The sequence below is a fragment of the Thunnus thynnus genome, chromosome 3 (genome assembly GCF_963924715.1).
Source record: "Thunnus thynnus chromosome 3, fThuThy2.1, whole genome shotgun sequence".
NCBI lineage: Eukaryota > Metazoa > Chordata > Actinopteri > Scombriformes > Scombridae > Thunnus > Thunnus thynnus.
This window is the reverse complement of record NC_089519.1, coordinates 15,914,793-15,940,508: the sequence shown is the minus strand read 5'-3', so window position 1 is coordinate 15,940,508 and position 25,716 is coordinate 15,914,793. Positions and strand designations below refer to the sequence as shown.

Here is a 25,716-nt window from a genome sequence, read left to right as displayed (position 1 = left end):
GACGTCATGCTGGGTGATCTTCTTCTTCAGGACATGTTTATAGAAAACATGTGCTCTGATATCTACAACATCCAAGATTTTGTGAAACATTGCTCTGGATGAACAGCACGCAGCAGCACTTACTGTACACCAAAGTAAACATTTGCAACTTATCCAAGACATCAACACCAAAGTGCTGCTCGCATGCCTCAGCTGTTTTGTGTGAGACGTCATCAGCTTCTGTTGCAGCTTTGTGCTCGTCCAAGTGATTTATAGTTTTCATAACAGTGCTGTTGAATCAAGAAGCAAATGTCTGTTTATGTGCCCTAGGTGGCAGGTCTTTTAGCTGCCTGCTCATTGCTCCCAAAAGAGGACGATTTCCATCTATTTCTTTTATATGTGTACACATTATGGACAGTTAATCTAAGCTGAATCCAAGCATTACCTCCCCAGCTGCTTATAAGGTTAATCTCTTGGCCAAAATTTATGTGGAACGTGTTTTATTTCGAACGATTTAAGTTAAAATATCTTGTGGGTAAAATTTTGTCCATTTTCTCTCCCCTTGGGAAAGCTTAGGTTTAGGTTAAAATGGATTTTTTTATACTGTGTTTAAATGATTGTAAATGTATGTTTTTATGAGGATTATGTTAAATGAAAATCCCTTTTTGGAAACAGTGTTTACATAGGAGTAAGATGATCTGGCTCAAAAGCATTTCAATTGGCTGAGTTACTGGGAACCAACCCAACAACACTTTGACCAGACAGCCTCTCATAATGGTGTGCTGCCTAAGCAACACTGTGCTACTGTCTTCAATATGCACTTGCTAGTTTCTCATACATCTCATCACCATACGTCTTTCATTACATTCAGTAGAAGTCACTTAGTGGTTTGGAGCAGTTCCAAACATTACCACACATTCACTATATGGACCACATAATATTTCCTCTTTAACTATTCCTGGCCTCCCTGGATGTCTCTCTAACAGGAAGATGGAATGAAATACATAGATGCCTTCATTGTCTATAAAATTGAAATACAGAACAGAAAGCATGTGTTTGCAGTGCATGAAAAGAGCTTTTATCATCTTTTTTTTGGGGGGAATAATTTTTAATGAAGTTTAAGATTACGAATTTGGATTAGACGTAGAGGCCAATGTAGACAGATCACACAAGAAGCAAAGGAAAGTTAACAAATCAGATAAATGTGCACACTTGGGCTAACATTAGCTATTTCAGCTAAATTATGCTAACACAGTAGGTAACATAATCATGTTGCATTAAACTCACTGAAATATTATGACAATTGTCCGACTCAGTACGAGTCCTGGAGCTGGGGAGAGCAGCAGGTGAGCCAACTGTCAATCACAGCTGTCAATCAATGGTCACATGACAGACATCAAAGCTATTCACTTCACTTCACTTCACTTCAGTTCAATTCAGTTCAAATAACTTTACTTATCCCAGAGGGGCAATTTGTGAGGCAGACATACTAAAAGGAGTGTTTGCTGATCATGCAGTGAGGTCAGAGACTGGAGGCAGTGGCCTATGATTTTAGAACAGGTACACTGTATTCTAGAGGCGCTTGTTGTTTTGGATTGTGAGAATGTGGAACCAGCAGATGAATGATAAGGTTATTATGCTTTCGATGACACCATAAAATTGACAATCACAATGCCAAAAACTAGCTGGTTTCCACATGAGCAGCGCCCAGCCCACTTCCCCACCTAGCTATTACAGATCTTCAATCTTATTAACGCAGCAATAATTTCCAAAATGACCAGCAGCATACTTATTAGAGGGACTGAATTTAGAGATTGAGACCATAATGACTCACTGAAAAAAATGACTGACTAGGTATTTCTAGAGAGAAGTTAAGGTTTTTTGAATGGGAGGCAGTTGGAGCATCTAGTGGCCGTCGGTGGCACTTTCAGGTTCTTCAGCATTGGTTTCAGCGTAAAGCTGTGGTAATTGCTGCTTGGTTTGCAGTGACGTAAGGTGCATTCATGTTCCACACATGATGAACTGTAAAAACATCAGTGATCCCCTGACTTTTCATCTAGTACCATTGATAGGTCCAAATTTTAATTTGTACAATTATTTGATTTGTGACCAAAACTAATGACATTCCCACCAGCCTCAGCTGTACTTTGTGTTTAATGCTAATTAGGAAATGTTAGCATACTAACACACTAAATTAAGATTGTGAGCATAGTTAACATTACCTGCTGAATGTTAACATCATTGTGAGCATGTTACAGCAATGATGTGAAGTTTTTTGTCACAGAAAGATCTCAGTTTATGAAAATGGCGCTTTGTGCCATCTTTTGACTATTAAGAGCTTTTTTAACATTTGTATTTTTATAGTGCAGCAGCTAACAGATATCAACATTCATTGTCTTCAAACTCAAAAACATTTAAAGTGTGGCCCCTTGAGGCTTACCTTGCAAGGCAACTGGATTCGCAAGATCACAAGATCATGTGAGAATCCATCTTTTCAGGCATCAAGTTATGCGCTTGTGTCTGAACCACCAGTGGTTCTGACCAATCAGCGTCCTATGAAGATTCTTGTGTTATCTTGTGATCTTGTGAATCCAGCTGCCTGGCAAGGTAAGACAGGGATAGACAGATAGATCATCCGATCACCTGCCAAGTACTTTTTGAAAGTGCCTGTCCTTTTCCAAACAGTTACCAGGGATGACTTCTCAGATGGTTCTGTGTAACAAACCATCTGGTGCATCAGGTTACCTTGAGGCTACAATTAATTACACCACAAAATATGAAAATGTTAATGGAGCAACAATAAGGCTATATACTAACATTTGCATTTCTTAAAGCCTTACTACCAGAATGGTAAAAAAACTGTTAAGTTTGTCTAGAGGGTGGCACTTCAGAGTTCATCCTGTATTTCATCCTGCCATTTTGATACAAGTGTGCGATGTAAAATGTAGTTCTTTAAGTCCTTTCAGGCCTTCCTGTTATACTGAAACTATATTAAAGACTCAAAATTAACTTGATTGATTATTATTTTACAGTGACACAAAAAGTCACTTTTAGGCTCAGTTTAAACAAGCCGGGTCAATTCATTTTTCAGCAGTGATTAACGGTCACACACTGAACAGGAGGAGCCCATAACTGAGAGAAAGAACATGCTGCAAAACTCAACCTGACCACACAAACACACACACACACCCACACACACACACAGTACTCCTCTGGTCAGACCACATAACAGGCCAATTAAAAAGCAGACCACATGCTAGTAACTCCTTCTCTTTAACCACAGTTGTACTCTGGAGACCAGTAGACACCCACACATACACATTTCATTCTCTCCCACTGCAGTTTAACCCTAAATGTCTCTCTCTCTCTCTCTCTCTCTCTCTCTCTCTCTCTCTCTCTCTCTCTCTCTATCTCTCTCTCTCTCTCACACACGCACACACACACACACACACAATCATTTATATTATGTTTTTCTAACTTTCTCTTTGATATGCATTTTTTATCAGGCAAAGTAGTGATTATCTACGAAAACCCAACTTTTAAAGCAATCATGAGTGTGCTGGATTAGATTAATGGGTCATTGTCACCAGTAATATCAGTCGTTGGCAGGGGGCGGTCATTCAAAAAGTGCTGCAGACATCACATTTGGTTGTGGCCAATATCAAGTTTGTAGTAGAGCTATTTGGCAGTCCAGCCATGAACTTGACAAGGATGACAAAATATACAATTTTTCATGTTTCGCTGTGTATTATTTGGTAAGAAAAATGTTCTTAGCCTATATTTCTGTCATTTAAAAAATAAACAAATGCCATTTTACCTTCAAAATCACGATGTTGGTCGAGTAGCCTATGGAATAAAGCATTGTAGGCTAGTTTTGTTTGTGTAACGGTAAACAAACAATGACAAATCGTATAGCTCCGGGAAACCAGAGACCACAATGATCAATTTCTCTTTCACTGTCAATGTGGAATGGAACAGATATTTGCTGGGAGCTTTAGTATAGCGGTTGCTGTAGGGAGAAGATCAAATCCCAATCTGCAATTGGTTGCTGTTAAACTCTGCCCAACTTCAGCTTGTCGCTCTCGGTGCTTGCATCGCACCGCTCACTGCTGCCATGGCGTCTGAAGCCCTTTGTCATCAGTTTTCATTGAAAATGAATGACTGCCAGCTCCTTTTGTTGCATATGAATCTTTGGGGGTGAGAGCACAGTAAGAAAAAAAACGCACCTTCCTGCCGCCCAAGGAAGAAAAAAGTTGCAGTGTGCCTCATTCCGCTCACTGTGGCAGTTGTGTTGATGAACTCTGAGGCATAAATTGTGAAAATTCCATGGAGTTGTTGTTTGGCAGATGTCCAATTTAGCTATCTGAGGCTCATGCTAACACTAAACTAGCATCTTCAGCAGAAGCAGTGAGCAGCTGCTTGGCTAACACACGCTGAGAGCTGAGTGTCAGACAGCAAAGAACAGTGCTACGATGCTAACATCCAGGACAAGCAGGACTCTAATTACACATTTACAACAAAATCTACACAAAAGTGATAAACTATATAAGCGACACTGCTTTGCTCTGAGTAGAAATGCATTTTAGGGTGGGCAGTAAATGAACTGATAAAGTTATAGTGAGAGTATTTTTGTGTCCCGGGACATCTGTCCCAACTGAGCAGCTGTTTCCAGCAGCTGGGCTAACATTAGCTACAGTGAACAAAACACATCATTCCATCATGTAGATCAGGTATGCAGATTATTATATATTAAACCAGACTTAAGTCTGTCTTGGGGCAACCTGTTTCACATTTATACAATAGTTACGGGTTATTTATTTTGAAGGTTGCAGCAATTTTGATTAAACGTTAATTAATTATTAGATGGGCCCAACACCTCTACTCTGATCTATTTAATATCTAATGAAGGTGGAAACTGTACAACCATTTGCTGTATTAATACTTTGGATTTCATCTGGCCAGTTGAATAGATGGTGACAGATAGGAGTGGGAGCTCCTTAATTTTAAATTAAGTTATTATTTTGTTATTTAATTTATCATTTAAGTAACTTGGTGTTTACTTTTTCTGTTCTTTGAAATTATTATTAATCTAGCCTACTCCTATTTTGTGTTGAACATAGGTCATGTCAGTGGCTAACATGGTTTTATAATGGAAACATCCAGCATATTTCATCAATTGTTAATGATTAACCAATAATTGATTGTTAACAAAGCCGACTATCGATTTAAGAAATTGCTTAAAATTTGCATCCCTATTACATACTTTTGTCAAAACTGTTCATTTTATGTTCAAAAACCTGACATGACACAAAATTACTGTAAATTCAACTGCAATTTGCTGCATTCTGCTATATCTACATTTAAAAAGAAATAGAAAAATAATGCGTAAACTCCTAATTAGGACATACAACACATAAAATTAATTTTACCATTTGAACTGTAAGCATGTTAGAAGAAGAAGAAGAGGAGGAAGAAGCATGTGCTTACAGTTTTGCTGAGGTAACCAGTGGAGATATTTCTGCACTGTTTGTCTTCAGAGTGGCAGCATCCTCCACATCTGTAGACGGACACACAGGGTGGTTTATAGAAGATGTTGGTGGGAGCCCCGAACTCCCTGCCCACGTCGACACAAACTTCCCTGGGCATGCACTGAGTCTTCTTCCACTCCGACTCTATACCTGCACACACACAGAGGAGTCAGACCACCACCACAGCCAAACTGGAATCTATTGTGGACATAACTTCAAGAAGGTGGCAAAAACTGTCAAATCTGTCAGTTGGGGAGGTCTATTGGCCAGATTTGACAAAAGGATAAGCATGCATGAAAGCACTCTAAGTTGTTACCAGAGCATGAGTTCTTTAAGCTTAAATCTGTAAAACCACAAATTTAGCTGAAATATGTTCATACCTGCCTTTTTTAATTTTATGTTATTTTATAAACCTCCAGAAAGAGACACCTGTCCACAAGGGGTTCCTTGATGTTTATTGTCCCTGTGCACTCTGTGTTACTGCAGGTGTACCTTGAACTCCACTATACTATGCAGCCCAGGTTAATACACAATTATACCGTTTTCATAAAGTTGTTACGTGGCTTTGTGACTCTGTAACATAAACACTCTCCAACCAAAATCATCACAGAAAATAATGTTTATGTGTTTAAAGCATCTGTACTGATCTGTAAATAAATGTGCTTCATATTACAGTATCTGTTGTCCACAGCTGCTTTATATTGTATGAAAAGCTTCTTCTTCAGTTCTTAAATCCCTGCAGCATCTGAATGCAGCAGGACTGATATGTTGATAAATCCGCAGCCTCTGAGAAGTGCCGCACCAGAGTGCAGTGCCATTACGCATGCCATTTGCTGTGTTTACCTTAATTAAATTTTCTGAAAACAACACCAGGCTTTGCAGAATAACCACACACACCTGTGAGGGCCCCTGCCTAACCTACCTTAAAATGTATTGATGCTGATGTGGTTATGAGTTATTGTTATATTCTTTTGTGTCCATTAACGTATCCAGGAGAATGTGGGTGTGGCAGCCAGCCAGGATAAAAGGTCAACTCCCAGTGTTGTTCAGGCTCTCTCTCTTGCTTGGACTCATCCCGGCCAGCAGCTGCAGGCTTTTGCTTTTCATTTGACTTTAGTTTTGTTTACACCCCACAACACCTTACACCTCACTGTTCACACATTCACACCTACATTACTGATGTTACTGACTAACTCTATATTTGTAGTTATTTCTTCAGTTGTTTACTTTATTATAATAAATATCTGTAATTTACTGCCATCTGTTGTGTCCATTCCCATATTTGTCATGGCCTAGGAGCCAGGTTATGACACACCTCTATACACATCAGGCTGGCCAGTTATAACTTGATAGCCTCTTTTCTAACCTTTTTTTCAGCAAAAATTGTTTTGTTTTATTCTTGAGACACATTGCAGTGCAAACGCTGTTGTGTAAAATTAATTACTAAACTATATGACCATTTACGAGGTGTGATACATTAGAGTTATGGCTAAAATAGAGTAGATCTGATCATGACTATTACATCATTCATAGCTGGATGTCGCCCTACTTCAAAACTCATTCCTGTGCCACTGGCTGTTAATGTTTGTCTTGGTGCCTGTAACATTACCTCTGATGATGTATGAGGCTTGTATGATTAAACTGTGTTGCATTCAGGCAAATATAATTTTAATGGCCTATTTTGGTTAACATATGCATTTTAGAATCTATTAAGTATGATTGGTTTTGGATGGGCTAGGCCCACCTGATTTTCTCTGTGCCCACCCACAATGTTATTTCTGCAACTGGCATGAATGAGAGTCTCTGAAACAGAGTGGGAAAAAGAAGGATTGTAGTCTAGAGATATTCTTCTGATGGAAGAAGGCCATTTTGGTGATGTTTTTGATATGTGTGTCAAAACTGAGGGTGGAGTCTAGACTTACACTAAGATTTTGACCTTATCAACAGAGGATGTAAAAAAACAAGGGATGGCCAAATTCAGATGGGAGACTTTGCTAAGTGTGGCTGGCGAGGCCAATATGAGGATAGCCTCATATTTATCCTGGTTAAGTTTGAGGTAATTGCAGGTCATCCAAGCATTAATATCATTTCAGCAGTCTGTCAGGTTGGATGGTGGTAGAGTGTCCGAGGGCTTGTTGTGTATGTAGAGTTGTGTGTCGTCAGCATAGCAGTGAACATTGAGGCCATGTTGATGAATTATATCTCCAAGAGGCAGAATTTAAATAATAATACAGTAATGATTCAAGAACTGAGCCCTGGGGGACACCATGGGAAAGGGGGGAAGTGGAAGAACTAAAGCTGCTAACAGAAACAAACTGTTTTCTAGCTGAGAGGTAGGACTTAACCATGATAATGGAGTGTCAGTGACACCGAGTAGTGTTTTTAACTGATTTAGCAGAAGATTATGACAGATTGTATCAAACGCTGCTATGAGATCTAACAGGATAAGTATGTTGAGATAATCAGAGTCAGCAGGAACAAGAAGGTCATTGGTAACTGTGGTAAGGACAGTCTTGTCACTGTATTTTGCCCTGAATGCAGACTGAAATTCTTCCCATAAATTGTTGTTGGACATATGAACCTGGAGCTGAATGGCTACGGTTCGCTCAAGGAGTTTGGCAAGAAATGGATGACTGGAGACAGGCCTGTAGTTCTTATAGTCCTCCAGGTCAGTTTCAAGTTTTTTTTAGGACTGGGGTAATAGCAGCCATTTTTCAACTAGAGGGAACAGAGCCAGACAGAAGAGATGTGTTAATGATTTGTAGGGGGCAGAGGACAGGCAGAGATGATTTAATCAGGAGGAGGAGTGGATCCTTGAATCTGTGACAAGTTCAGTTACAAACTGCTTGTTGACAGGGGTGTTGATATCATTATGTTGAGTGGACAAATGATGTAGCTGCTGGTAGATGGAAATAATTTTGCTCTGGAAAAAGTCCATAAAAATCACAGCAGAGTTTAGTAGAGGCAGCCAAAGGAAATCGTTTAGCAGGTTAATGTAGCTTATTGATGGTGAAAAGGGCTCTGGGGTTACCTTGTCCTTTTGCAATGATGATAGAATAGTATGTGGTCTTAGCCTTGTTCAGAGCTTCTTTATCGGTTCTGACATGATCTTCGTAGGCTAATGCATGAACAGTTAAGACAATTTTCCTGTTGAGACACTCTAGTTGGCAACCAGTGGCATTAATTTTGCACAGCTCTGGTGTAAACCATGGAGCAGAATGGCAGAAGGACACTGCGTGATTTGATTGGGGCAAGATGATTCAATGTATCAGGTCATCAGTTGATGAGTTTGAGTGATGAGTGTAATGTAGTCATAAGTGAGTTCAGTCTCCTACATGTCCATATTCCTGATAGTGCGAGAGGCATGAAGTCAATGTGAGGGGGCAGGAATTCTAGCATTGAAAAAGACAGCCTTATGATGCGATATTATTAAATCCATGCCATGTAGGTTGGAGGAAGAAATACCAGAGGAGCCCGCAAGGTCTGATATATGACCTTTAGCATGTGTGGGAAAGTTAACATGTTTCACAAGAAGTCAATATTATGCTTAGAAATCACATCATTTATGAAGGGTGCTTTGTTATTTAAACATTGTATATTTAATAGGGCAAATTTCATTGCGACGGTGTCACTTGTTTAGATGACTTAAGTGCATTACAGTTGTGTGCAGTTGGTTCCATGTTTTGGTCAGACATAAGAAGTCAATGTTATGCTTAGCAATCACATAATTTATAAAAGGTGCTTTGTTATATAAACATTGTATATTTAATAGAGCAAATTTCATAGCGACGTTCTCACTGTGATTAGAGGACTTAGGGACATTACAGTTGTGTGCAGTCTGAAAATCTTGAGTGGCTGAGAGTGGAGTTGAGCCAGGAGCCAGGTGTGGAGGCTTTTTCTTTTAACATGTTTGAAATAAAATTGAAAATTGAAATAACTAAGCAGCTGGCTAAAATGCCCCATGCCTCTGTTAAAAGAGAGGAGGGGACCAGAGATAAAAACTCGCTTCTCACAGTCTTTGAGTAAGTTAAGAAGATGGATAAAATTGTTTTAAAGTTTCCGACTGCTTAAGCGAGGTGTCAATGGTACCAACATGAACAATGAAAGTGGGAGGAAACTCCTGCAAATCTAGGATGTCAAACCTGTTGGCCAGTAGGAGGTCCAGAGGTGAAGCAGGGGGAGACGGGGGCTTTACACCATGTTTGTCCTTGCAGGCTACTGACCAGTGCTCTGGTTGACATGGAGCTGCACCAAGGCCTACACTCTACCCCCACCAACAAGTGACAGGAGACATGACAGGGAGTAGAACTAGCTGTTGCTTTGGGCTTTGCTCCCATGAGAAACCATATATCAGGCTAGAAAACAAACAGCCTCAGGCTCTGGAACTCCTTTGGTGATTGAGCCAGGCAATGGAAGAGTAGGATTATTTTCCATTACTGGAATGGAGTAGTCAGGGGAGTGAAATGTGCTAGTCGCATTCAGGTTACCGCAGCCAGAATAGCCCAGGACTGCAAGTTGTTTTGCCTGAGCCATGGCAACAGAGCCAGGCTCAAGAATGAGCTTGTCTTTCTGTCTGAGCTCAGCTTCCAGGCAAGCAATGTTTTTCTTCACCTTTGAGACTGTAAGGTGACAAGAGCCACACTCAGCCATCACACTTACAGTTAGTGTACCACATAGACTCAGTCACTGAAGTGGATAAACATGACCAAGATAAGTGTTACACTTAATCACTGTCTATAGGTAAGAGTCACTTAAAATCCCATATGAAGCCACAAGAGCCAAGGTCAGCTCAGTAGGCTACATCCAGCTGACAGCCAGCTTAAGATTACTTATAATGTAAGATCCAAAGTCTGATAACTGAAATCTTTAACTTGTTAAAACATTTAGGTAAAACAACCATGATCTAAAAGTGTGCATTAAAAATGTGGCTTGAAGCTGAATAAAAATGTTAATTTATGACAGAGCTTCTGATGGACAAACACAATGCAATCCTTTGTCCAGTCATTAAAGCCCCCCTGCTATGGGACCATAACTGATGCAGAAACAAACATTTTGTGACAACAAAACAAACTTTATTATCCCAAAGGCCACTCTTCATTAGGTAATAATATAAACAGCCTCAAAAAGGACAGAAACAGCCCTGGCTTTAGGACTTGACAAAATTTTCTGAGGGAAGTTTTTAGAGGCAACATTAAAGCTAATTTATATTAGCTTCTGATTATAAAATAGTCTTTGCTTTTTGGCCACTAGTGTTAAAAATTGAGGAAGATAGGTTGGATTTAAACAAAAGATTTGACAGTAACACACTTGTACATTGCTTCTATCTACAACTCTGCCAGGAGCCATTTTTTTTTCCAAAAAAGTCTGAAAAAAAGATAGTAAAGCAAAGTCCAAACTTACTTTTCATGACATCCAAGTGTACATAGGCAGCAGCGAATGTCGGTTCTTCTGTATCTGCCAGTGACCTCAGTCGAGGTGGCTGTGGCCGGTGAGAGAGTTTGGAGGCCGAGGCGGCAGCAGACAGTTTGGATCTGCACTTCAGAGCTGCCCAGTATGAAGGATAGATGAGACTCATAAGTTCATCAACACTAGAGGCTGAACGCAACTTCTGCTCCATGTCTGGCTTTGGTGGAGAGTCCTGAAAGACACAAGAGACACCTTCACTGAGAATACTTGTTACTGTGTGTTATTATGGACGCTGATTGGCCAAGAAACACGCTGTCGTATCTGAGGAACACATCACAGAGTCATTGATTTTCAACAAGTAAGCCACAGGTAGTCTCAAGTCTTGCTTATGGAGAGCCGAATAAAGTGCCAGGTCAAGTCCAAAGTGAAGGCCTACAAGTCCCAAATCAAGTCCAAGCCCTAAACTTTGTGTTTCAAGTAAACAAGTCATTATGTGCCCTTCACCAAACTGAAAGCCTTTTTAAAATAACTAACACTATAGTTAATTTAAAGAAATAATGTATAATGATTACATTTTTATGTTAATGATTTAAAATGCGTAGTTATTACTTTCAAGTAAACTTCATAACAGCAGTGTTTACGTCCTTATCTGATAATCTGATAAACTTGAGTCTGACTTGAGTCCAAGTCATGTACATATTAGGCAGCTTTACCTCTTAGTTCATGAGTTTACAGCATTTTGCACATTGTGTGTGTGCTTTCAGCACCCTCTGTTTTCTACATTTGGTGCGCCTTCTGTTTTTAGGGGGAGCACTTGAATTTCAATGTTCAAATCCTGGAAAATGTTGATAAAGCTTGGAGTAGCATTAAATTGGCACCTCAGGTAAGTTTTAGATTTGTAGGCATCTTACATCAATGTTTTTGATTACCTGAAGGAAGCTGCTGTTGATGATATCTCTAATGCAGCACACGTGTGGCTGACTGACACCCGCTTATTTGGTTGCTTTTTGACATGAACGTGCCAGTGTGATTGGAATCAGAAGTGCAGAGGAGAAAGGATTACAGTGTGCTGCTTTTAAGGCATCCAGTCTGATCGTGCATTGTTCCTCTGATGGTTGAACAGGATGCTCTAGTTTCTTCTCATATTCCAAAGACATGCAGGTTAGGTGAATTACTGCACTTTATCTGAATAGATCATACATCTGCCACTGTGTTTATTTGTGTGGTAGGCCTGAGTCAGACTGACAAGCTGTTTCCCAAATTCATAATAAACACTAATTCTAAGCAGGTTTTGAATATGTATTGTGTTCACATTGGAAAAGAGACAAAGTATACTCAAAAGAGGCAGTATGCATACTAAAAAAAACACATTTTTGAGTTTGCTGTTGATGGACACAATTCTTTTACAACGCAGCAGTCAAAATTAAAATTTATTGTGGATTATGGTGGCCCACCTCAGAAAACAAAAAAAATAATACTTGAATTTTTGAAAATACAGTTTTCTTTGTTTTTGTTAAGTTTAATTGGCAGTGGCATTCTAAAGTCGTAGTTTGACTTTGCATCTCACATATATTGCATCATTTCCTGTTAGTATAGAACAAAAGCATGTTGATCCCTACAAAACTATGAAGATTAGCACTAGATAATGTAAACAGTTAGTATGTCATATTGGGCCATACACATGGCCTAATACACCATGTTCATGAGACAAAGGCAGGCCTGTATGCAGTCACAAAACCTGATAACAAGGAAAGGCACCAAGTCAAACAAAAGTACTCAAAATTGACTTCAATTCCCATCATGCTCTGCTCAGCTCACACCTAGGTGTGAAATCCGACAGAGTCAAACTCCCACTGGACAAGACCTGCCGGAAACGCAAGCGGGATTTCCCTTTCCGGCTGTGACATCACCGAGACTATAAACACTCACTGTCTGAACTTTGCTTCCTAGCTGCTAATGTAAGGAAGTAACTCCTGTGCATACGTGACTGTAACTAGGCCATACAATCTCAGCCTCGCTGGACCAAGCAAGTTACCAGATCCGAAGACCGCTGTGCAACCAAGTGCTCTCACCCTTTCGTGCAGAAGAAAGGCGAAGGATAACTTCTATGCCTTGCTCGCGTTTAATTGAGTCAACTGCTGTTTTCTCTGCATCGTTGCTGCTTCGTCCCCAAGTTGTCTTATTGTTAGAGACACGTTGTAAGCAGGCAGACTCCATTAACCATTGTCACGTCCGCCATTTTGACCAGAACTCTCGTGTGACATAACCCAACATGGTTCATGTCCACCATCTTGTTGGGACACAGCTAGAGTATCTTCAGTACATTTAATTGCTTCTTACTTGATGCATGCTGGGATAGCACACTTGAAAATGACCAGAATCTTTACTTTCACATGAAGTCATAACTAAGTCCCAACACCTCCAACCTTTCATCTAGCACTACTATCAGGTACAAACCCTAGCTTGACCAACAGTTTTGCCCATGGCATGGATCACCAGTAGATGAGTCTTATTCTGAGGGTGGAATCTTTCTCTAGCACCACTAACACATGCTAAAATTTAAACTGTTTCCAAGAATCTTCTAAGTCTATGCCTCCAATGGAAGATGTGCATTTTTGTTGAGCAATGAGCAAGTAATCTTTCATGAATTAAAGCAGCAGCCCTTGATTTATGATTTTTGACCGTGGAACGGGTTGAATGAGGTCTGACAGTTGCAGAATTTTGTGCAATTACACAGATAAATAATGAACAATTTTAATTTAAACGGACAAATGAATGTGGTTTAAGGAGTATTGTTTTGGTGTTCTCTTGTGGAGCTAACTTTCACTAAGTAGATGTGATGACAGGACAAATATCACAAAGCTGGCTCCTATTTAGACAGGCATCAAGGAATCAGAACACCTGACAGGTCATAAATTCAGCTGGCCCCATCTCTGTCTCTCTTTCACACACACTCACAGGCCCTGGGGGAGCTGAGAGTCTGAAGTGTGAAAACAGGAGCTGTATGAGAGGAAAGCTGATACTGCTGTCTGGGAAATTCCTGTGGTACCCGGTCCTGCACATACGTGTGTTCACACACAGAAAGTGACGTGTTAGAATGTTCAAGTAAGGACAGAGAGAGAGAGAAGTGAATGTTTTATATGATAGTTTCCCTGCACAGTTCTGTTTCATATATCCTGAGCTATTTTACTCCTTTTACCACAGTTTAAGTGTATTGCTACCAAGCACTGACAACATACATGCAAAATGAATTGGATGAAATGATCAGTTCTAAGCAAAGTCTTTCTGGGTAACATCACATCAGTTATCAGAGGTAGTCTCAAATCAAGTCGAAAGTCTTCATCAGCAGACTACAAGTTAAGATGCAAGTCTTAAGCCAGGTCATTATTACAACAACACAGCACTAATTCCATTGCACTTGAACATTACTCATTCAAAGCTGTTTTAGTAGCGTCTTAGACCAAATCACTTTAAACCATTTCAATGGCTAAGATAAAAGAAAAAGGGGGCTCACCATTTAAATGAACTTTTTTGAGCTATGCTAAGCTTTGTGTCATGACCAAGGTTTTGCTGGGATTTTTTTTTTCAATTTTACAAGCAAACAACTTCAGAAAAGTCACAGAGCTGATCACATTTGGTGAAATAGAATAACATAATGGCCTGTTTGGTAAAATAAACATATAAGCTCAGCCAAATTCGGTGATGCATGACTTGTAGCATAGTGCTGTAGGTTAAACTATAAAACCTGTCAGGCTGTATTAACTAAACATGCAAATCAATAGGTTCAAGAGGCAATTTCCATCTCTCCATAGTTGATAGGAATCTGCTTTGGTGTGCTCACATCAAACCAAAGCCAGAATTCCAGGACATCACATGGCTACACTGATAATAACACATAAAAACATAAAATGACCATGGTCACACAATAAAACAATATGCATAGAAAAGGAATAAAGTAAATAAATGAAATTATCATTTGTCAAGATATTTTACTCTGATTTTAAGTGTTGGACTGACAAACCACCTAAACACCATGGTTAAAATGTACATTTACACTCAGAGTCTGTGTAAATGAGTGTAAAATAATAATTCATTTGGCAGACAGTGTTTAGACTCTGCTAGCAATTCTTCTTTGACAAATGTATGGCTTTATATGAATGTTATCTCATTTCCTGTCCTTCAATACAATTAGGTATATGCCATTGTACTATTTATGATAAACAGCAATTTAACAACCACACAATCACTCTGACAGGAACAATGTGACTGTTCGATGCAAGCAAGGTTGTTCTGCACTCTCAGACTCATGCTCACACGCACACACATTCACACTGACTGGCCTTTGTATTAGGCCAGTCAAACAGACAGTGAGTAAAGCAGTCCATTGTATTTTACTGCCTCTGTAACTTTGTTTAGAGCCACTGCAGAGATAACACACACAGCACTCCATTTCCTACTAGAAACAATGTGTTTATTTATGTGTGAGTCTATATGCATATGCATGTTTTTGTGTGTGTGCGTCTGTGTGCATAGATTTTTTCTTCATGTATACGTCCTGTCTGAGTTTCCTCTGTCTCTTCGTGTGTGTGTGTTTGTCTTTCTATTTGTGTCCTGTCTCAGTTTCCCTGATTCTGTGTGCTTCTGCTTGTGTGTTTGGGCGTATGTTTTCACATATAAATACACACACACACACACTGTCCCTTCACGTGGGAAAAGCCTTTTCTCTGCCGTCACATTGGCTCAAAGAAGCTGAAACAAACAATTGAGAATTCAACAGCTCTAAATAAGACTCTGCTGTCACCTGACAGAGGAACTACAGCTTCCTGCTCTGAATACCAGACCAGGCAGTGCAAGGCTGACTGTGGACTCATGAGATCAGTTTTATCAGCACTTTAGAACTGTGAGTGACCACATTAACCATTTTGGTCCTTCCTGCTGTTGATGTTTCCTGGACATTTAAACCTGAAGGTTTGGAACAGTTTTGGAATGGAAGTACTGCTCATGAACAATTCTTCATTAAAAATATACAGTTGGCAGTATATTAAAGCCCCAAACTGGTGGTTTAGCATGTTGTAGCCCATTAACTACAAACCCTGCATGTGCTAAATTGCTGCAATTTTCAAAAGCATGGCGTTTTTAGATCCATGTCCAAAATTAGCGGCAGCCATTCATAGTTCATTTCAGTAAACCATGAAAATCAACTTTCCTTAACCCTTGAGATCAGTCATCTGTAACCTCTGTCAACACTTCACAGCATTTATTAAACAGACGCATGAAAAGCTGCATGAAAAGCATAAAGTCAATCCAGGTACTTCTTGAAACAGTCCACATCACACTGTCATGAACTGCTACTGTGGTTAATGTCAATATAAGTTGGTCATGTCAAAAACTTGGATATAATAAATATTAGGGCTGCAACTAACGATTATTTTCTTTATTGATTAATCTGTCAATTATTTTCTTCATTAATCAATTGTTTGGTCCTTAAAATGTCAGAAAACAGTGAAACATGTAAATCACTTTCTCTCAAAGCCCAAGATGACGTCCCCAAATGTCTTGTTTTGTCCAACTCATGGATATTCAGTTTACTTTCATAGAGGACTAAAGAAAAATATTCATATTTGAGCAGCTGGAATCAGATAATTTTGATTTTTTTTTTTTTTTAAAAATGTCTCAAAAATATCAATCCATTGTAAAAAAAAAAAAAAAAAAGTTGGCAATTAATTAAATAGTTGGCAACTAATCAATTATTTGACTAATTGTTGCAACTCTAATAAATATCACATAAATTGTATATGCCAAATATTTAACTTTCTCACAGATACAGAATCAGCAGAGTCACAGCAAAACATGCAGTTCACATCACATGTTGTTGGAAAAATTGAACACCATAGATTTTCTATATCGCCAGCCATAAGTGTATACATTGACAGTGCAAATAAAGGCAGGGGGCGCTAAACAAAGAGATATTCAACATGTTTTTTGCAGTTAAAGATTCATAGTCAATCACACTAAAGACAGCAAATGAACAACCTCTCACCCAAACTGAGCTGAAATAGGCTTAAACAAAACCTTACAGAAAAAGTGGATACAGATGATGAATGACTGGATGGATAGATAGATGGATGGATAGATATCAACAACAGAAAACATACACTAACAAAGAAAATTAAGTAATTAAGTAAGGATGGCTGTTTTAGTGAGTGAGTGAACACAAGGTAAGTGCCTGACATAAGTGCCCCTTATCAGCACCGGATCAACAGGAAGAGTTTTCAACACAGCTACACTGCTAGCCACAATTACTAGCAGAAGACTGAGAAGTTCTCTGGCTGCCTGGGAGGAAGGGTCAAAACCTCGATGGTATGCTTAGAAAAATGAGAAAGTAATTACATGCACATCACATGTTTGTGTAAGAGTATTAAATGTATTAAAATTTTGAATCCAGCTTGATTTTTGACATGTTGGAAACCAGGTGCTGTTACTTTACTACAGGGTCATCAGTACTATTATTAAGTTTGTTTTTTGTTATCAATTGTTTTTATTTCCAAAGAAGAAAACCGAAGCAAAATTCATTAAAATAACAACACAAAATAACAGGGTATTGTAATATAATGTGTCCCATTATAACATGAAGGGGGCAAAAAATTTTAGACATTCCACTAATGGCCAATACTAATAGTGATCAATCAAAACATAGACAGATAACTAGTGCAGCAATAGTTTCAATTAGAGCTGGTTATTATCAACATAAATTAATCTGCCAGATAAGATCTTGATCAATTACTGTAGTACATAATGCCAAATAAAGCTGCAACGAATTAACAATAAATCAATCAGTCAATCAACAGAAAGTTAATCAGCAACCATTTTGACAATAGGCCAAACAATTTTTAGGGATTCGTCAAGCACTTAAGTTGAATTAAAGCTAAGTACACCTTCTCAAATGTGAAGATTGAATATATATCTTCATAGTTCATGATAATGGAGAGGGTGAGAGTTTCATGAGATGGAATTTTCTAGGAGTAAGATAAAGTCTATGTAAAAAATTGAAATGGAATTTATGATTATGGTTTTTAGATGTGCAGTCCAAATTATCCCACACTGTAAACCAATTGATCTCACCATCGAGATGTTCAAACCCTCTTTCCCACACCTGATGGACAGTGAGAGGACCACACGAGGAGTTCAGTAACAAGCTGTAAACCTTAGAAACTAGTACTATTATTAAGTATATAGAATTTGTTGGGTCAGTGGGCTAAAAGATGCAAAATCCTGGAATGATTCTCTGCTCAGACAAAGGCACAGAGGTAAAATTGAGTCAGATAATAGTACCTCTACCTCAGTGTAATATTCTTGTGCTCTTTACACCCCCAAGTATAACATTGCTTTTGCCTTGGGAATCAGTGTAGTTGTCCATCCTGAACTCTAGCTCAAATTTGAGAGATGAATGAGGTGAGAATTTATATATTAATAAAAATGTAGTTTCCTTGTTGGAATGCAGGATCACTTTTTGTGTTTCTAAATCTAAAAGGGAGACTTACAGATGTACGTCACTTTTTAGCTCATTTCCTTGTTTCAGGTTTCAGGAGATCTCTCAATTTCATATCCTGACATCTTCCAGTACCAGCAGAGTAGTCAGTCAGGAGTGTTACAAAGTGGTTAGAGTGGTTATAAAGGCCATTGTTTGAATATGATGTTACATGTTATTTATGCAACTTTCCGTAATTGACAGTTGAACAAATGTGTGTGTAAAAGTAGGCAGGATTTGAACTTCTCTCTCAAGCTCTTTCTGTCTTCACACAGCTAGGCTATTTCTGTGACTAAGCTGTTTGGAACAGCTTCAGACATGGACGGACAAAATTTATTAGGAACTAGTTTGTTTCAAGCATCCTCGAGCCTTAACAGTATCATGATGTAAGGGAAATATTGGACACTGAACATGTCTAACCAATGTGACGCAACCAGCAATGTTGCAATTTCACTTGTAATTCCAAAAAGCCCCTCTCATCGGCGATGTAATTTGATTCAAGAGTCTATGGCAATGCTAGCGACTCTGTGAGGCTATGTTTAGCCACAGTGCTGCTTTGAGCTAAATGCTAATGTCAGCATGGCAACATGCTCACAATGATAATGTTAACATTCTGATGTTAAAGGATATAGGATTTTCTGTATTTTTCTTATTGTCAACAAATCTCATATGCAGAGCCAGGCTTTGGACACAATACTTGTAAGTAGGATGAGGTCATTGTTGGTTTGGCTCTGCATATTAGATTTGTTGACAATAAGAAAAATATAGAAAATCACTAACCAAATCAATGTTTACCATATTCACCACCTTAATTTAGCATGTTAGTATGGTTACATTTGCTAATTAGCATTAAAAAACAGTGCAGCTGAGGCTCATGGGAATATCCTTAGTGTATTTGGTCATCTAACTCCATATTGGACAAACTGAAATGTTGACCTGATGATGGTGGTAAATGAAAAGTCAGAGGATCACCAAATCACCAAATGTATTACTATTGGTCCTCCAGGGAACATGGATGTCTTTTTTAATTTTGTGCCAATCCATTAAGTAGATGTTGAGATATGTCGCTGGACAAGCGAAAACTTGGACCTACTGGTGGAATCAGCAGGTCCAAGGTATAGGGTAGAAGTCAGGGTATCAGCAAAATCCCTAGAATCCATCGTCTGGGCACAATAGGTAACTGTACAAAATTTCATGGTGATCCATCCAATAGTCGTCAAGAAAAAGTGCCAAATATGTCAACATCATGGTGGCACTAGAGGTTAGTAGTAGGGGTGTGCCCGAATACAAATATGTTATTCGGCAAAAAACAAATAGTGTGGTTTTTTGGGTTTTTTTTTTTAAGAATATTTGTTTCATACAAATGTTTTAAAAAGTATTTCTTTCGGGAAGGAAAAAAAAAACGAGTTGGGGGTGAGTTAAAGCTACTGACCCACGTAAAGCGCTCCCAAGGGACTCTCCATAACCTGTTGTTCCCCTTCTTTTTTCCACAAAGGTAGGTTGTAAAAAACAGGCAATAAATGAAAAGTGCAAAACAATAATCACCTTTGGAGTTCTTCCCTACATGTTTTACTGTGTGTATAAATAGGGAGAGGTCTGTCTGCAATGAGGTGATGAGTAAAGCTTTAGCTCAGTAGTCAGTGCAGTCATCTATGATCTGGGAGACTCCAGTTCGAGACCCGGTATGGGGACCTCCTTTGTAAGGTCATTTATTCATGAACACTTATTGTAACACTTTAATTTTCTAAAATTAAAAGCGTAATAAAATAAATAACAGGATTTTCAGCAAAAAATGTGTTAACGTGTATAAAGATGTTACCGGTGATATGCTATGTTCTGGCATACCCTCATTACATTATTTGCCCCCACCATTGTTTTGCTTTTTTATAGAAATAAAACCCATTTAGTTAATTTTCTCGTATTAGCACCCATGTTCATCAAAGAAAAAAAAACTCAAATTTGTAAAATGCTAAGCATTTTATAAGTACTTAGTTGGACGACTGTGCTACAATTATAACTAAAGTGATCCATGAGTCAGCCGCAGGGCTTGCAATACACTGGCGGAAACCTTGATGGCATCTAAAAAGTATAGGCCTACTGAGTACTTTCAGCTGAACATATGACAAGATGGTAAGAGTGTGTTGATATAAGCGAAAAAATCTTGGCACTTAGTTTTGTGATCATCTGAGGGAGAGAAGGATGAAAGAAGAGAGATTATGAGTGAGAGGAAATAAGTACTGCTGCTGTGGAGCAGTAAGTTATTTGTTTCTGAATATTAAAGGATAGGTTTATATTTTTTCAAGTGTGCCTTAAAACAACAGTCAGGTGTTCATATGAACAGTGAAAGAAGTTTTCCTCGCTGTAATCATTCTTCCTGTTCATACTGGCTATTAAAAGATCCCCTTCAAATGCGCTTTGAATGTAAGTGATGGAGGCCTAAATCCACAGTGTGTCCACACAGTCATTTTGTGCAAACATGCATTTAAAAGTTTATCTAAAGCTTGTATGAGTCTTCAGCAGTCTGAGTTAGTAATATCAAGTGGATATCTGACACATTTACAGTCTTTTTAGCATCAAATTCCCTCTTTGTGTTTCCTCAGACAATGTTTTTCTGTTGAGCTGTGGTGGAAGTATAGTAACAAAAAGAGGGACTTTGACACTAAAAAGACTGTAATGTTGAACGATATCTACTTGATTTGACTCATTTGGAAGCTTCATATTAGCTTCAGATAAACTTTTAAATGCGTTTTCACACAGAAGGAGGACTGTGGATTTTGGCCCCTTTCACTTACATTATAAGTGCATTATGAAGGGATCTTCTAATGGTCAGTATGAACAGGAGAAATGATTACAGCAAGAAAAACATGTTTCAATGCTCAGGGTTTTCACCAGTGTATTGTAAGCCTGGCAGCCCACTGGGCCTAAACATCAGGGATGTTTTCTACACTAAAATGTGTTATACAAGTAGTGTAGCTCCTTTAAGGAATAGCTCAGTGCGTAGTGAGTGTGCGCTCAAGAGAGGGAGAGAGAGCGTGTGTGTGATGGTGAGGCTGCAGCTACCGGAGCAACGCGCCTACCATCTGAGAGCAGGCTGAGCAGGCAGAGAGTGGGAGAGTTTCTTCTTAAAACAAGCACTGAGACCCGAGGAGACATGAGAACTGCTGCTCGCTAACAACTACATGTGTTTACAGCAGAGAGCAGGAGGGAGGACAGACATCTCCACTACTCTGTGCTGCGACTCTGCTGCTGCTGTTGCAGACAGTCACGGAGCAGACACTTTCACTTTATAATTATAGTGTTTGTCATCCAACTAAGTATTAATAAAACGCTAAGAATTTTAACCGCCCCCTACCCCCGGCCCACTAACTTTTCTGGCAGAAACTCTGATGTTCATTTGGGCTCCTGACTGTTGTTTTAAGACAGACTTGAAAAAATGTGAACAGTGCTGCCAGTCTTTCCCCCTCTCTTGTGTGTATGTGTGCCTGGGACTGCACTCAGTACAGAGAGATCATCTTTGCTTGGATTTTACCAACGTTTTTCATCTAGAATATACATATCCATATACAGATGACAGTCGTCATGTGTTTAACAGGGGCAGTGTCAAGAAAAAGAGGCAAAAGACAACAATAGTCTGAGCAATTTGTTTACAATCTGTGTACATCCCATAATTTGTTATGAAGTTGATCCAACAAGATTTATACATAACTTCATATATAATTGACACACTTGTATGGTCAGAGTTTCAGGGCTACATTGGAAATCTCTGTGCCAAGATCAGAGCTTAAATTCAAACATATCAACTTTCAATACTATTTAAATTCAACTGTAAAACCCTTAACGACGTCATCTATGATGTGATTCGTTTCTGATCATCTATTTTTAATCCAAACCAAAAGGGTTAGGTAGAAAAGCACCCTAGATTGAACATATAACAGTGACAGTGGCTGGAAAAAGCAGCAAACAGGACCAGGCTGGATACAAATATAAACACAAAATTGACAGATGACAAGCCAGACAGCTGCACACATGTCAGATAGCTCAGGTAATATCTGTGATTATAAGACTCCCCAAATCTTGAAACCAGACAACAGCGTTCTGCTGCATGATGTCAGCAGCTGACAGCCATCTACTCTGTCTAGGTGCTTTTTATCCACACAGGCTTTATCTCACTGTAAGGCTCTGGGATTTGCATCTTGAGAGTTTTGTGTTACTGCTCTTTAGTTTTTGAGAGGATTTGTTGCAGCTCACAAATCCAAACCAAACTGTCAAGCTGTCTAAAATCAAAGATATTATGTGCATCAGTACTGAGTGTTTTTTGAAGTCTACTGTGTTTGGTTTGTCTTAAATATCCAGGTCCATGTTAAAGTCAAAAAGGGATCAGAGACTAATGAGTCCTGCAGAAGCTTTATTTATCTGCTGGATTGTTGCATTTGATCATTGGTCACAGCTAAAACCCTAAGTTGATTATTTTTTTGATCCAACAGGACAAAATTCTGCAAATGAGATAACATATTTTTCTTGACCAAAGAAAAAAAAAAGGAACAAGGTCAAGGTAAATTTATTTTCCATGCTTTCAGATGCATCTCATGGTCTTCATCAGCAGATGGATTTAGTTTTCATCATACTTTGTCATGTGATAAACAGGTGGTTGACTGTTCATCTGCTGATGAAGACTGTGAGATGCACTTAAAAGCTCCACAAAAAGCTAGTAAGTGGATCTTGAGTATTTTTTTTTTCTCAAATTATGAACATGAATGAACTTTAATGCTCATTTTATTATCAATAAGGCAGTCAGGTGCACTTATATTAACAAAACTGTGTTAATTTATTGAAGATATTTCTTCACTTTGTTGTAGAAAATCTGTTTTTAGGACTCAAAAATGCCTTTAATGTCTTGTTACGAAGGGGATGTTTGTGCAGTCTAGAAAGAAAAACAATCTGACGTTTTCTCACACATCTACAAACAGTTTCCTCATGCAGGGACCTTGCCTGCAGTTGTGACATACACAGAAAAATGTAATGTAAAAAAATAAGAATAATAAGTATATTATTATAATTATATCTGCAGGAAAGCTGACAACTGACACAAACAGAGGACTTTCCATGAGGGAAGCAGAGCCAGTGAAACATTGCTAGAGCACAGATGGTAAAACACTCAGACACAGCAGACATGGAAAAGACCTGTCAGATACTCAAACACGCAGCACATCAAAGAAAGGAAATCCAACAAGCCTTTTAAGACATTAAACCATCTAGGACATATAGTTTCATATGCAGCTCACAGTCAGGATTTTGGGCATGTTTCTCACTTTCCTTTGAGATAATAAAGATCCAATTTTATTGTACTGAGACATAAAAATCTAATAAAAATCGCTATTTATTTGACTATATTATATTATATTATATTATATTATATTATATTATATTATATTATATTATATTATATTATATTATATTATATTATATTATATTATATTATATTTGTAATGGTGACCCAGAGTGAAGGTTTTGGAAATCACTTAGTAAAAATCCTTTAGTTAAAACTGCACTAATCCATATTTCCAAATTAACAATGCATCAAATGATTATGTGTAATGTTACTCATAGTAACCAATCCTCTGAGAATCATCATAAACTACGCACTTCCCCTCAGCTCCACGCAGCATTTTTGTCTATTTTGGATTATTATTTCGGTTTTCCAGCTTGCAGCTTCTTTTCTGCCACAACAGGCAGCTGTTTTCAGCAAAATCTTTCTGATAAACTCCCTGTATACTACTTGTCCAGCACCAAACAACAGATAAAGTGCTGCATTACCTCACTATGTATCAGTTACAGGTTGTGACCATGAAGTGAGAGTCTGCTGCCATGGCTCTGACATGCTATATAACTGCCATAACTCCTGGTGTATGATAACACATCTGGCATATGTGATAGAAATACGAGATTCAAATTCAGAAAGTTGGACTTTGTGATGTTTTCTCATTTAATTGGAGCAGTAGAGTACAGTAAAGTGACCGTAGCATCCATAGCATTCAAGCAACAAGCACAACTGCCAACCACGTCCACAGACACAGCACCAGCCACAGCTTCAACAGAGCTCAACCCACAGCAGGAAGCTACAGCTATACTGTCAGACCAAAGGACTGATGAGCAATAAGACCTCCTTTCTGTAGTGTCTGCAGAGTGTTAACCACACTAACTGTTCAGGGCAATGCAAAAAGTATTGTGAGCTAACGCAGAAGTTATAGCAATGGAATGCAAATGTACTCAAAATCCTTCCCATCACAACCTTTTGGGGGATCCGTACTCTGCTGCCCCAAGTGGTCAAATATATATTGTTACAGCTTTAATCTGATACAGTATTGATACAGCTTTAGTCTAGTGTCTTGTAAACTCATATTGGCTGGGCACCAGAAAGGTGCAGGACACTCAAATAAACAAAATCTATCAATCAAAAAAATATATTTCTTATATTGAAGGGTGGCACAGACATTATTGGCCTGAACCGGCTGAAAGCTAATAGTTTGTGCTATTGATTTTTTTTTTATTACCTTTCTGTTTTCATGCCTAAAAATAACCAACTTAGAAACAAATTGTTGCTCAGCAACAGAGAGACAAATGACCCATAGCCTGTAGATAAAGTTCCATAAGACTTAACATTTTCTGCTCATGGATATAGCTGTATTAATATATGTTAAATATGTTACATACTGAAGTGCGTGTGTGTGTGTGTGTGTGTGTGTGTGTGTGTGTGTGTGTGTGTGTGTGTGTGTGTGTGTGTGTGTGTGTGTGTGTGTGTTGCAGAGGCATCTGAAGTCAGTCACCTCAAACAAATCACTAACTTGGTGGTCTTACCAAGAGCGAGTAGTTTGTGTTTTCCTTCTCCTTCTGTGTGTGTTTGTTAGAGTTAAAAATTCATCATGGCTGTGTGTTTGTTTATCCGTCAAGTGTTTGATCATGTGTCTGCCTTGACACACAAACACACACGCGCACACACACAGACAGTTTACACAGTTTACACTGGGACTGCAAATGTGTAACCACAGCATAGTAGCTAAAACAACAACCGCTGATGTAACTGACTGCTGCATGAAATGTTTACAGTTCGACATAGACAGACTTAAAGTAGTTTGTTTTGTTTATTTATTTATTTATTGTTATCCTGGTTCGCTAGCCTGATATTCAGACAGAAATAACTTTATTCAGCCTGACATTGTGTTCATGTTTGGGGGGGGGGTTATTTTGTTGTTTTGTTTGGTCCTAATCCATCAGTAG

At 38.6% G+C, this 25,716-nt stretch overlaps 1 protein-coding gene across 1 annotated transcript in view; it reads right to left on the bottom strand.

The window, feature by feature from the left end:
* Window positions 1-25,716, bottom strand: part of vegfc (vascular endothelial growth factor c) — a 101,753-nt gene that overhangs the window by 44,939 nt on the left and 31,098 nt on the right. The window contains exons 2-3 of the mRNA XM_067584471.1: window positions 10,908-11,145; window positions 5,467-5,657 (exon numbers count right to left, since the gene is read on the bottom strand). Of these exons, the coding sequence (XP_067440572.1) occupies window positions 5,467-5,657; window positions 10,908-11,145 (429 nt within the window). The remainder of the gene's footprint in view (window positions 1-5,466; window positions 5,658-10,907; window positions 11,146-25,716) is intronic.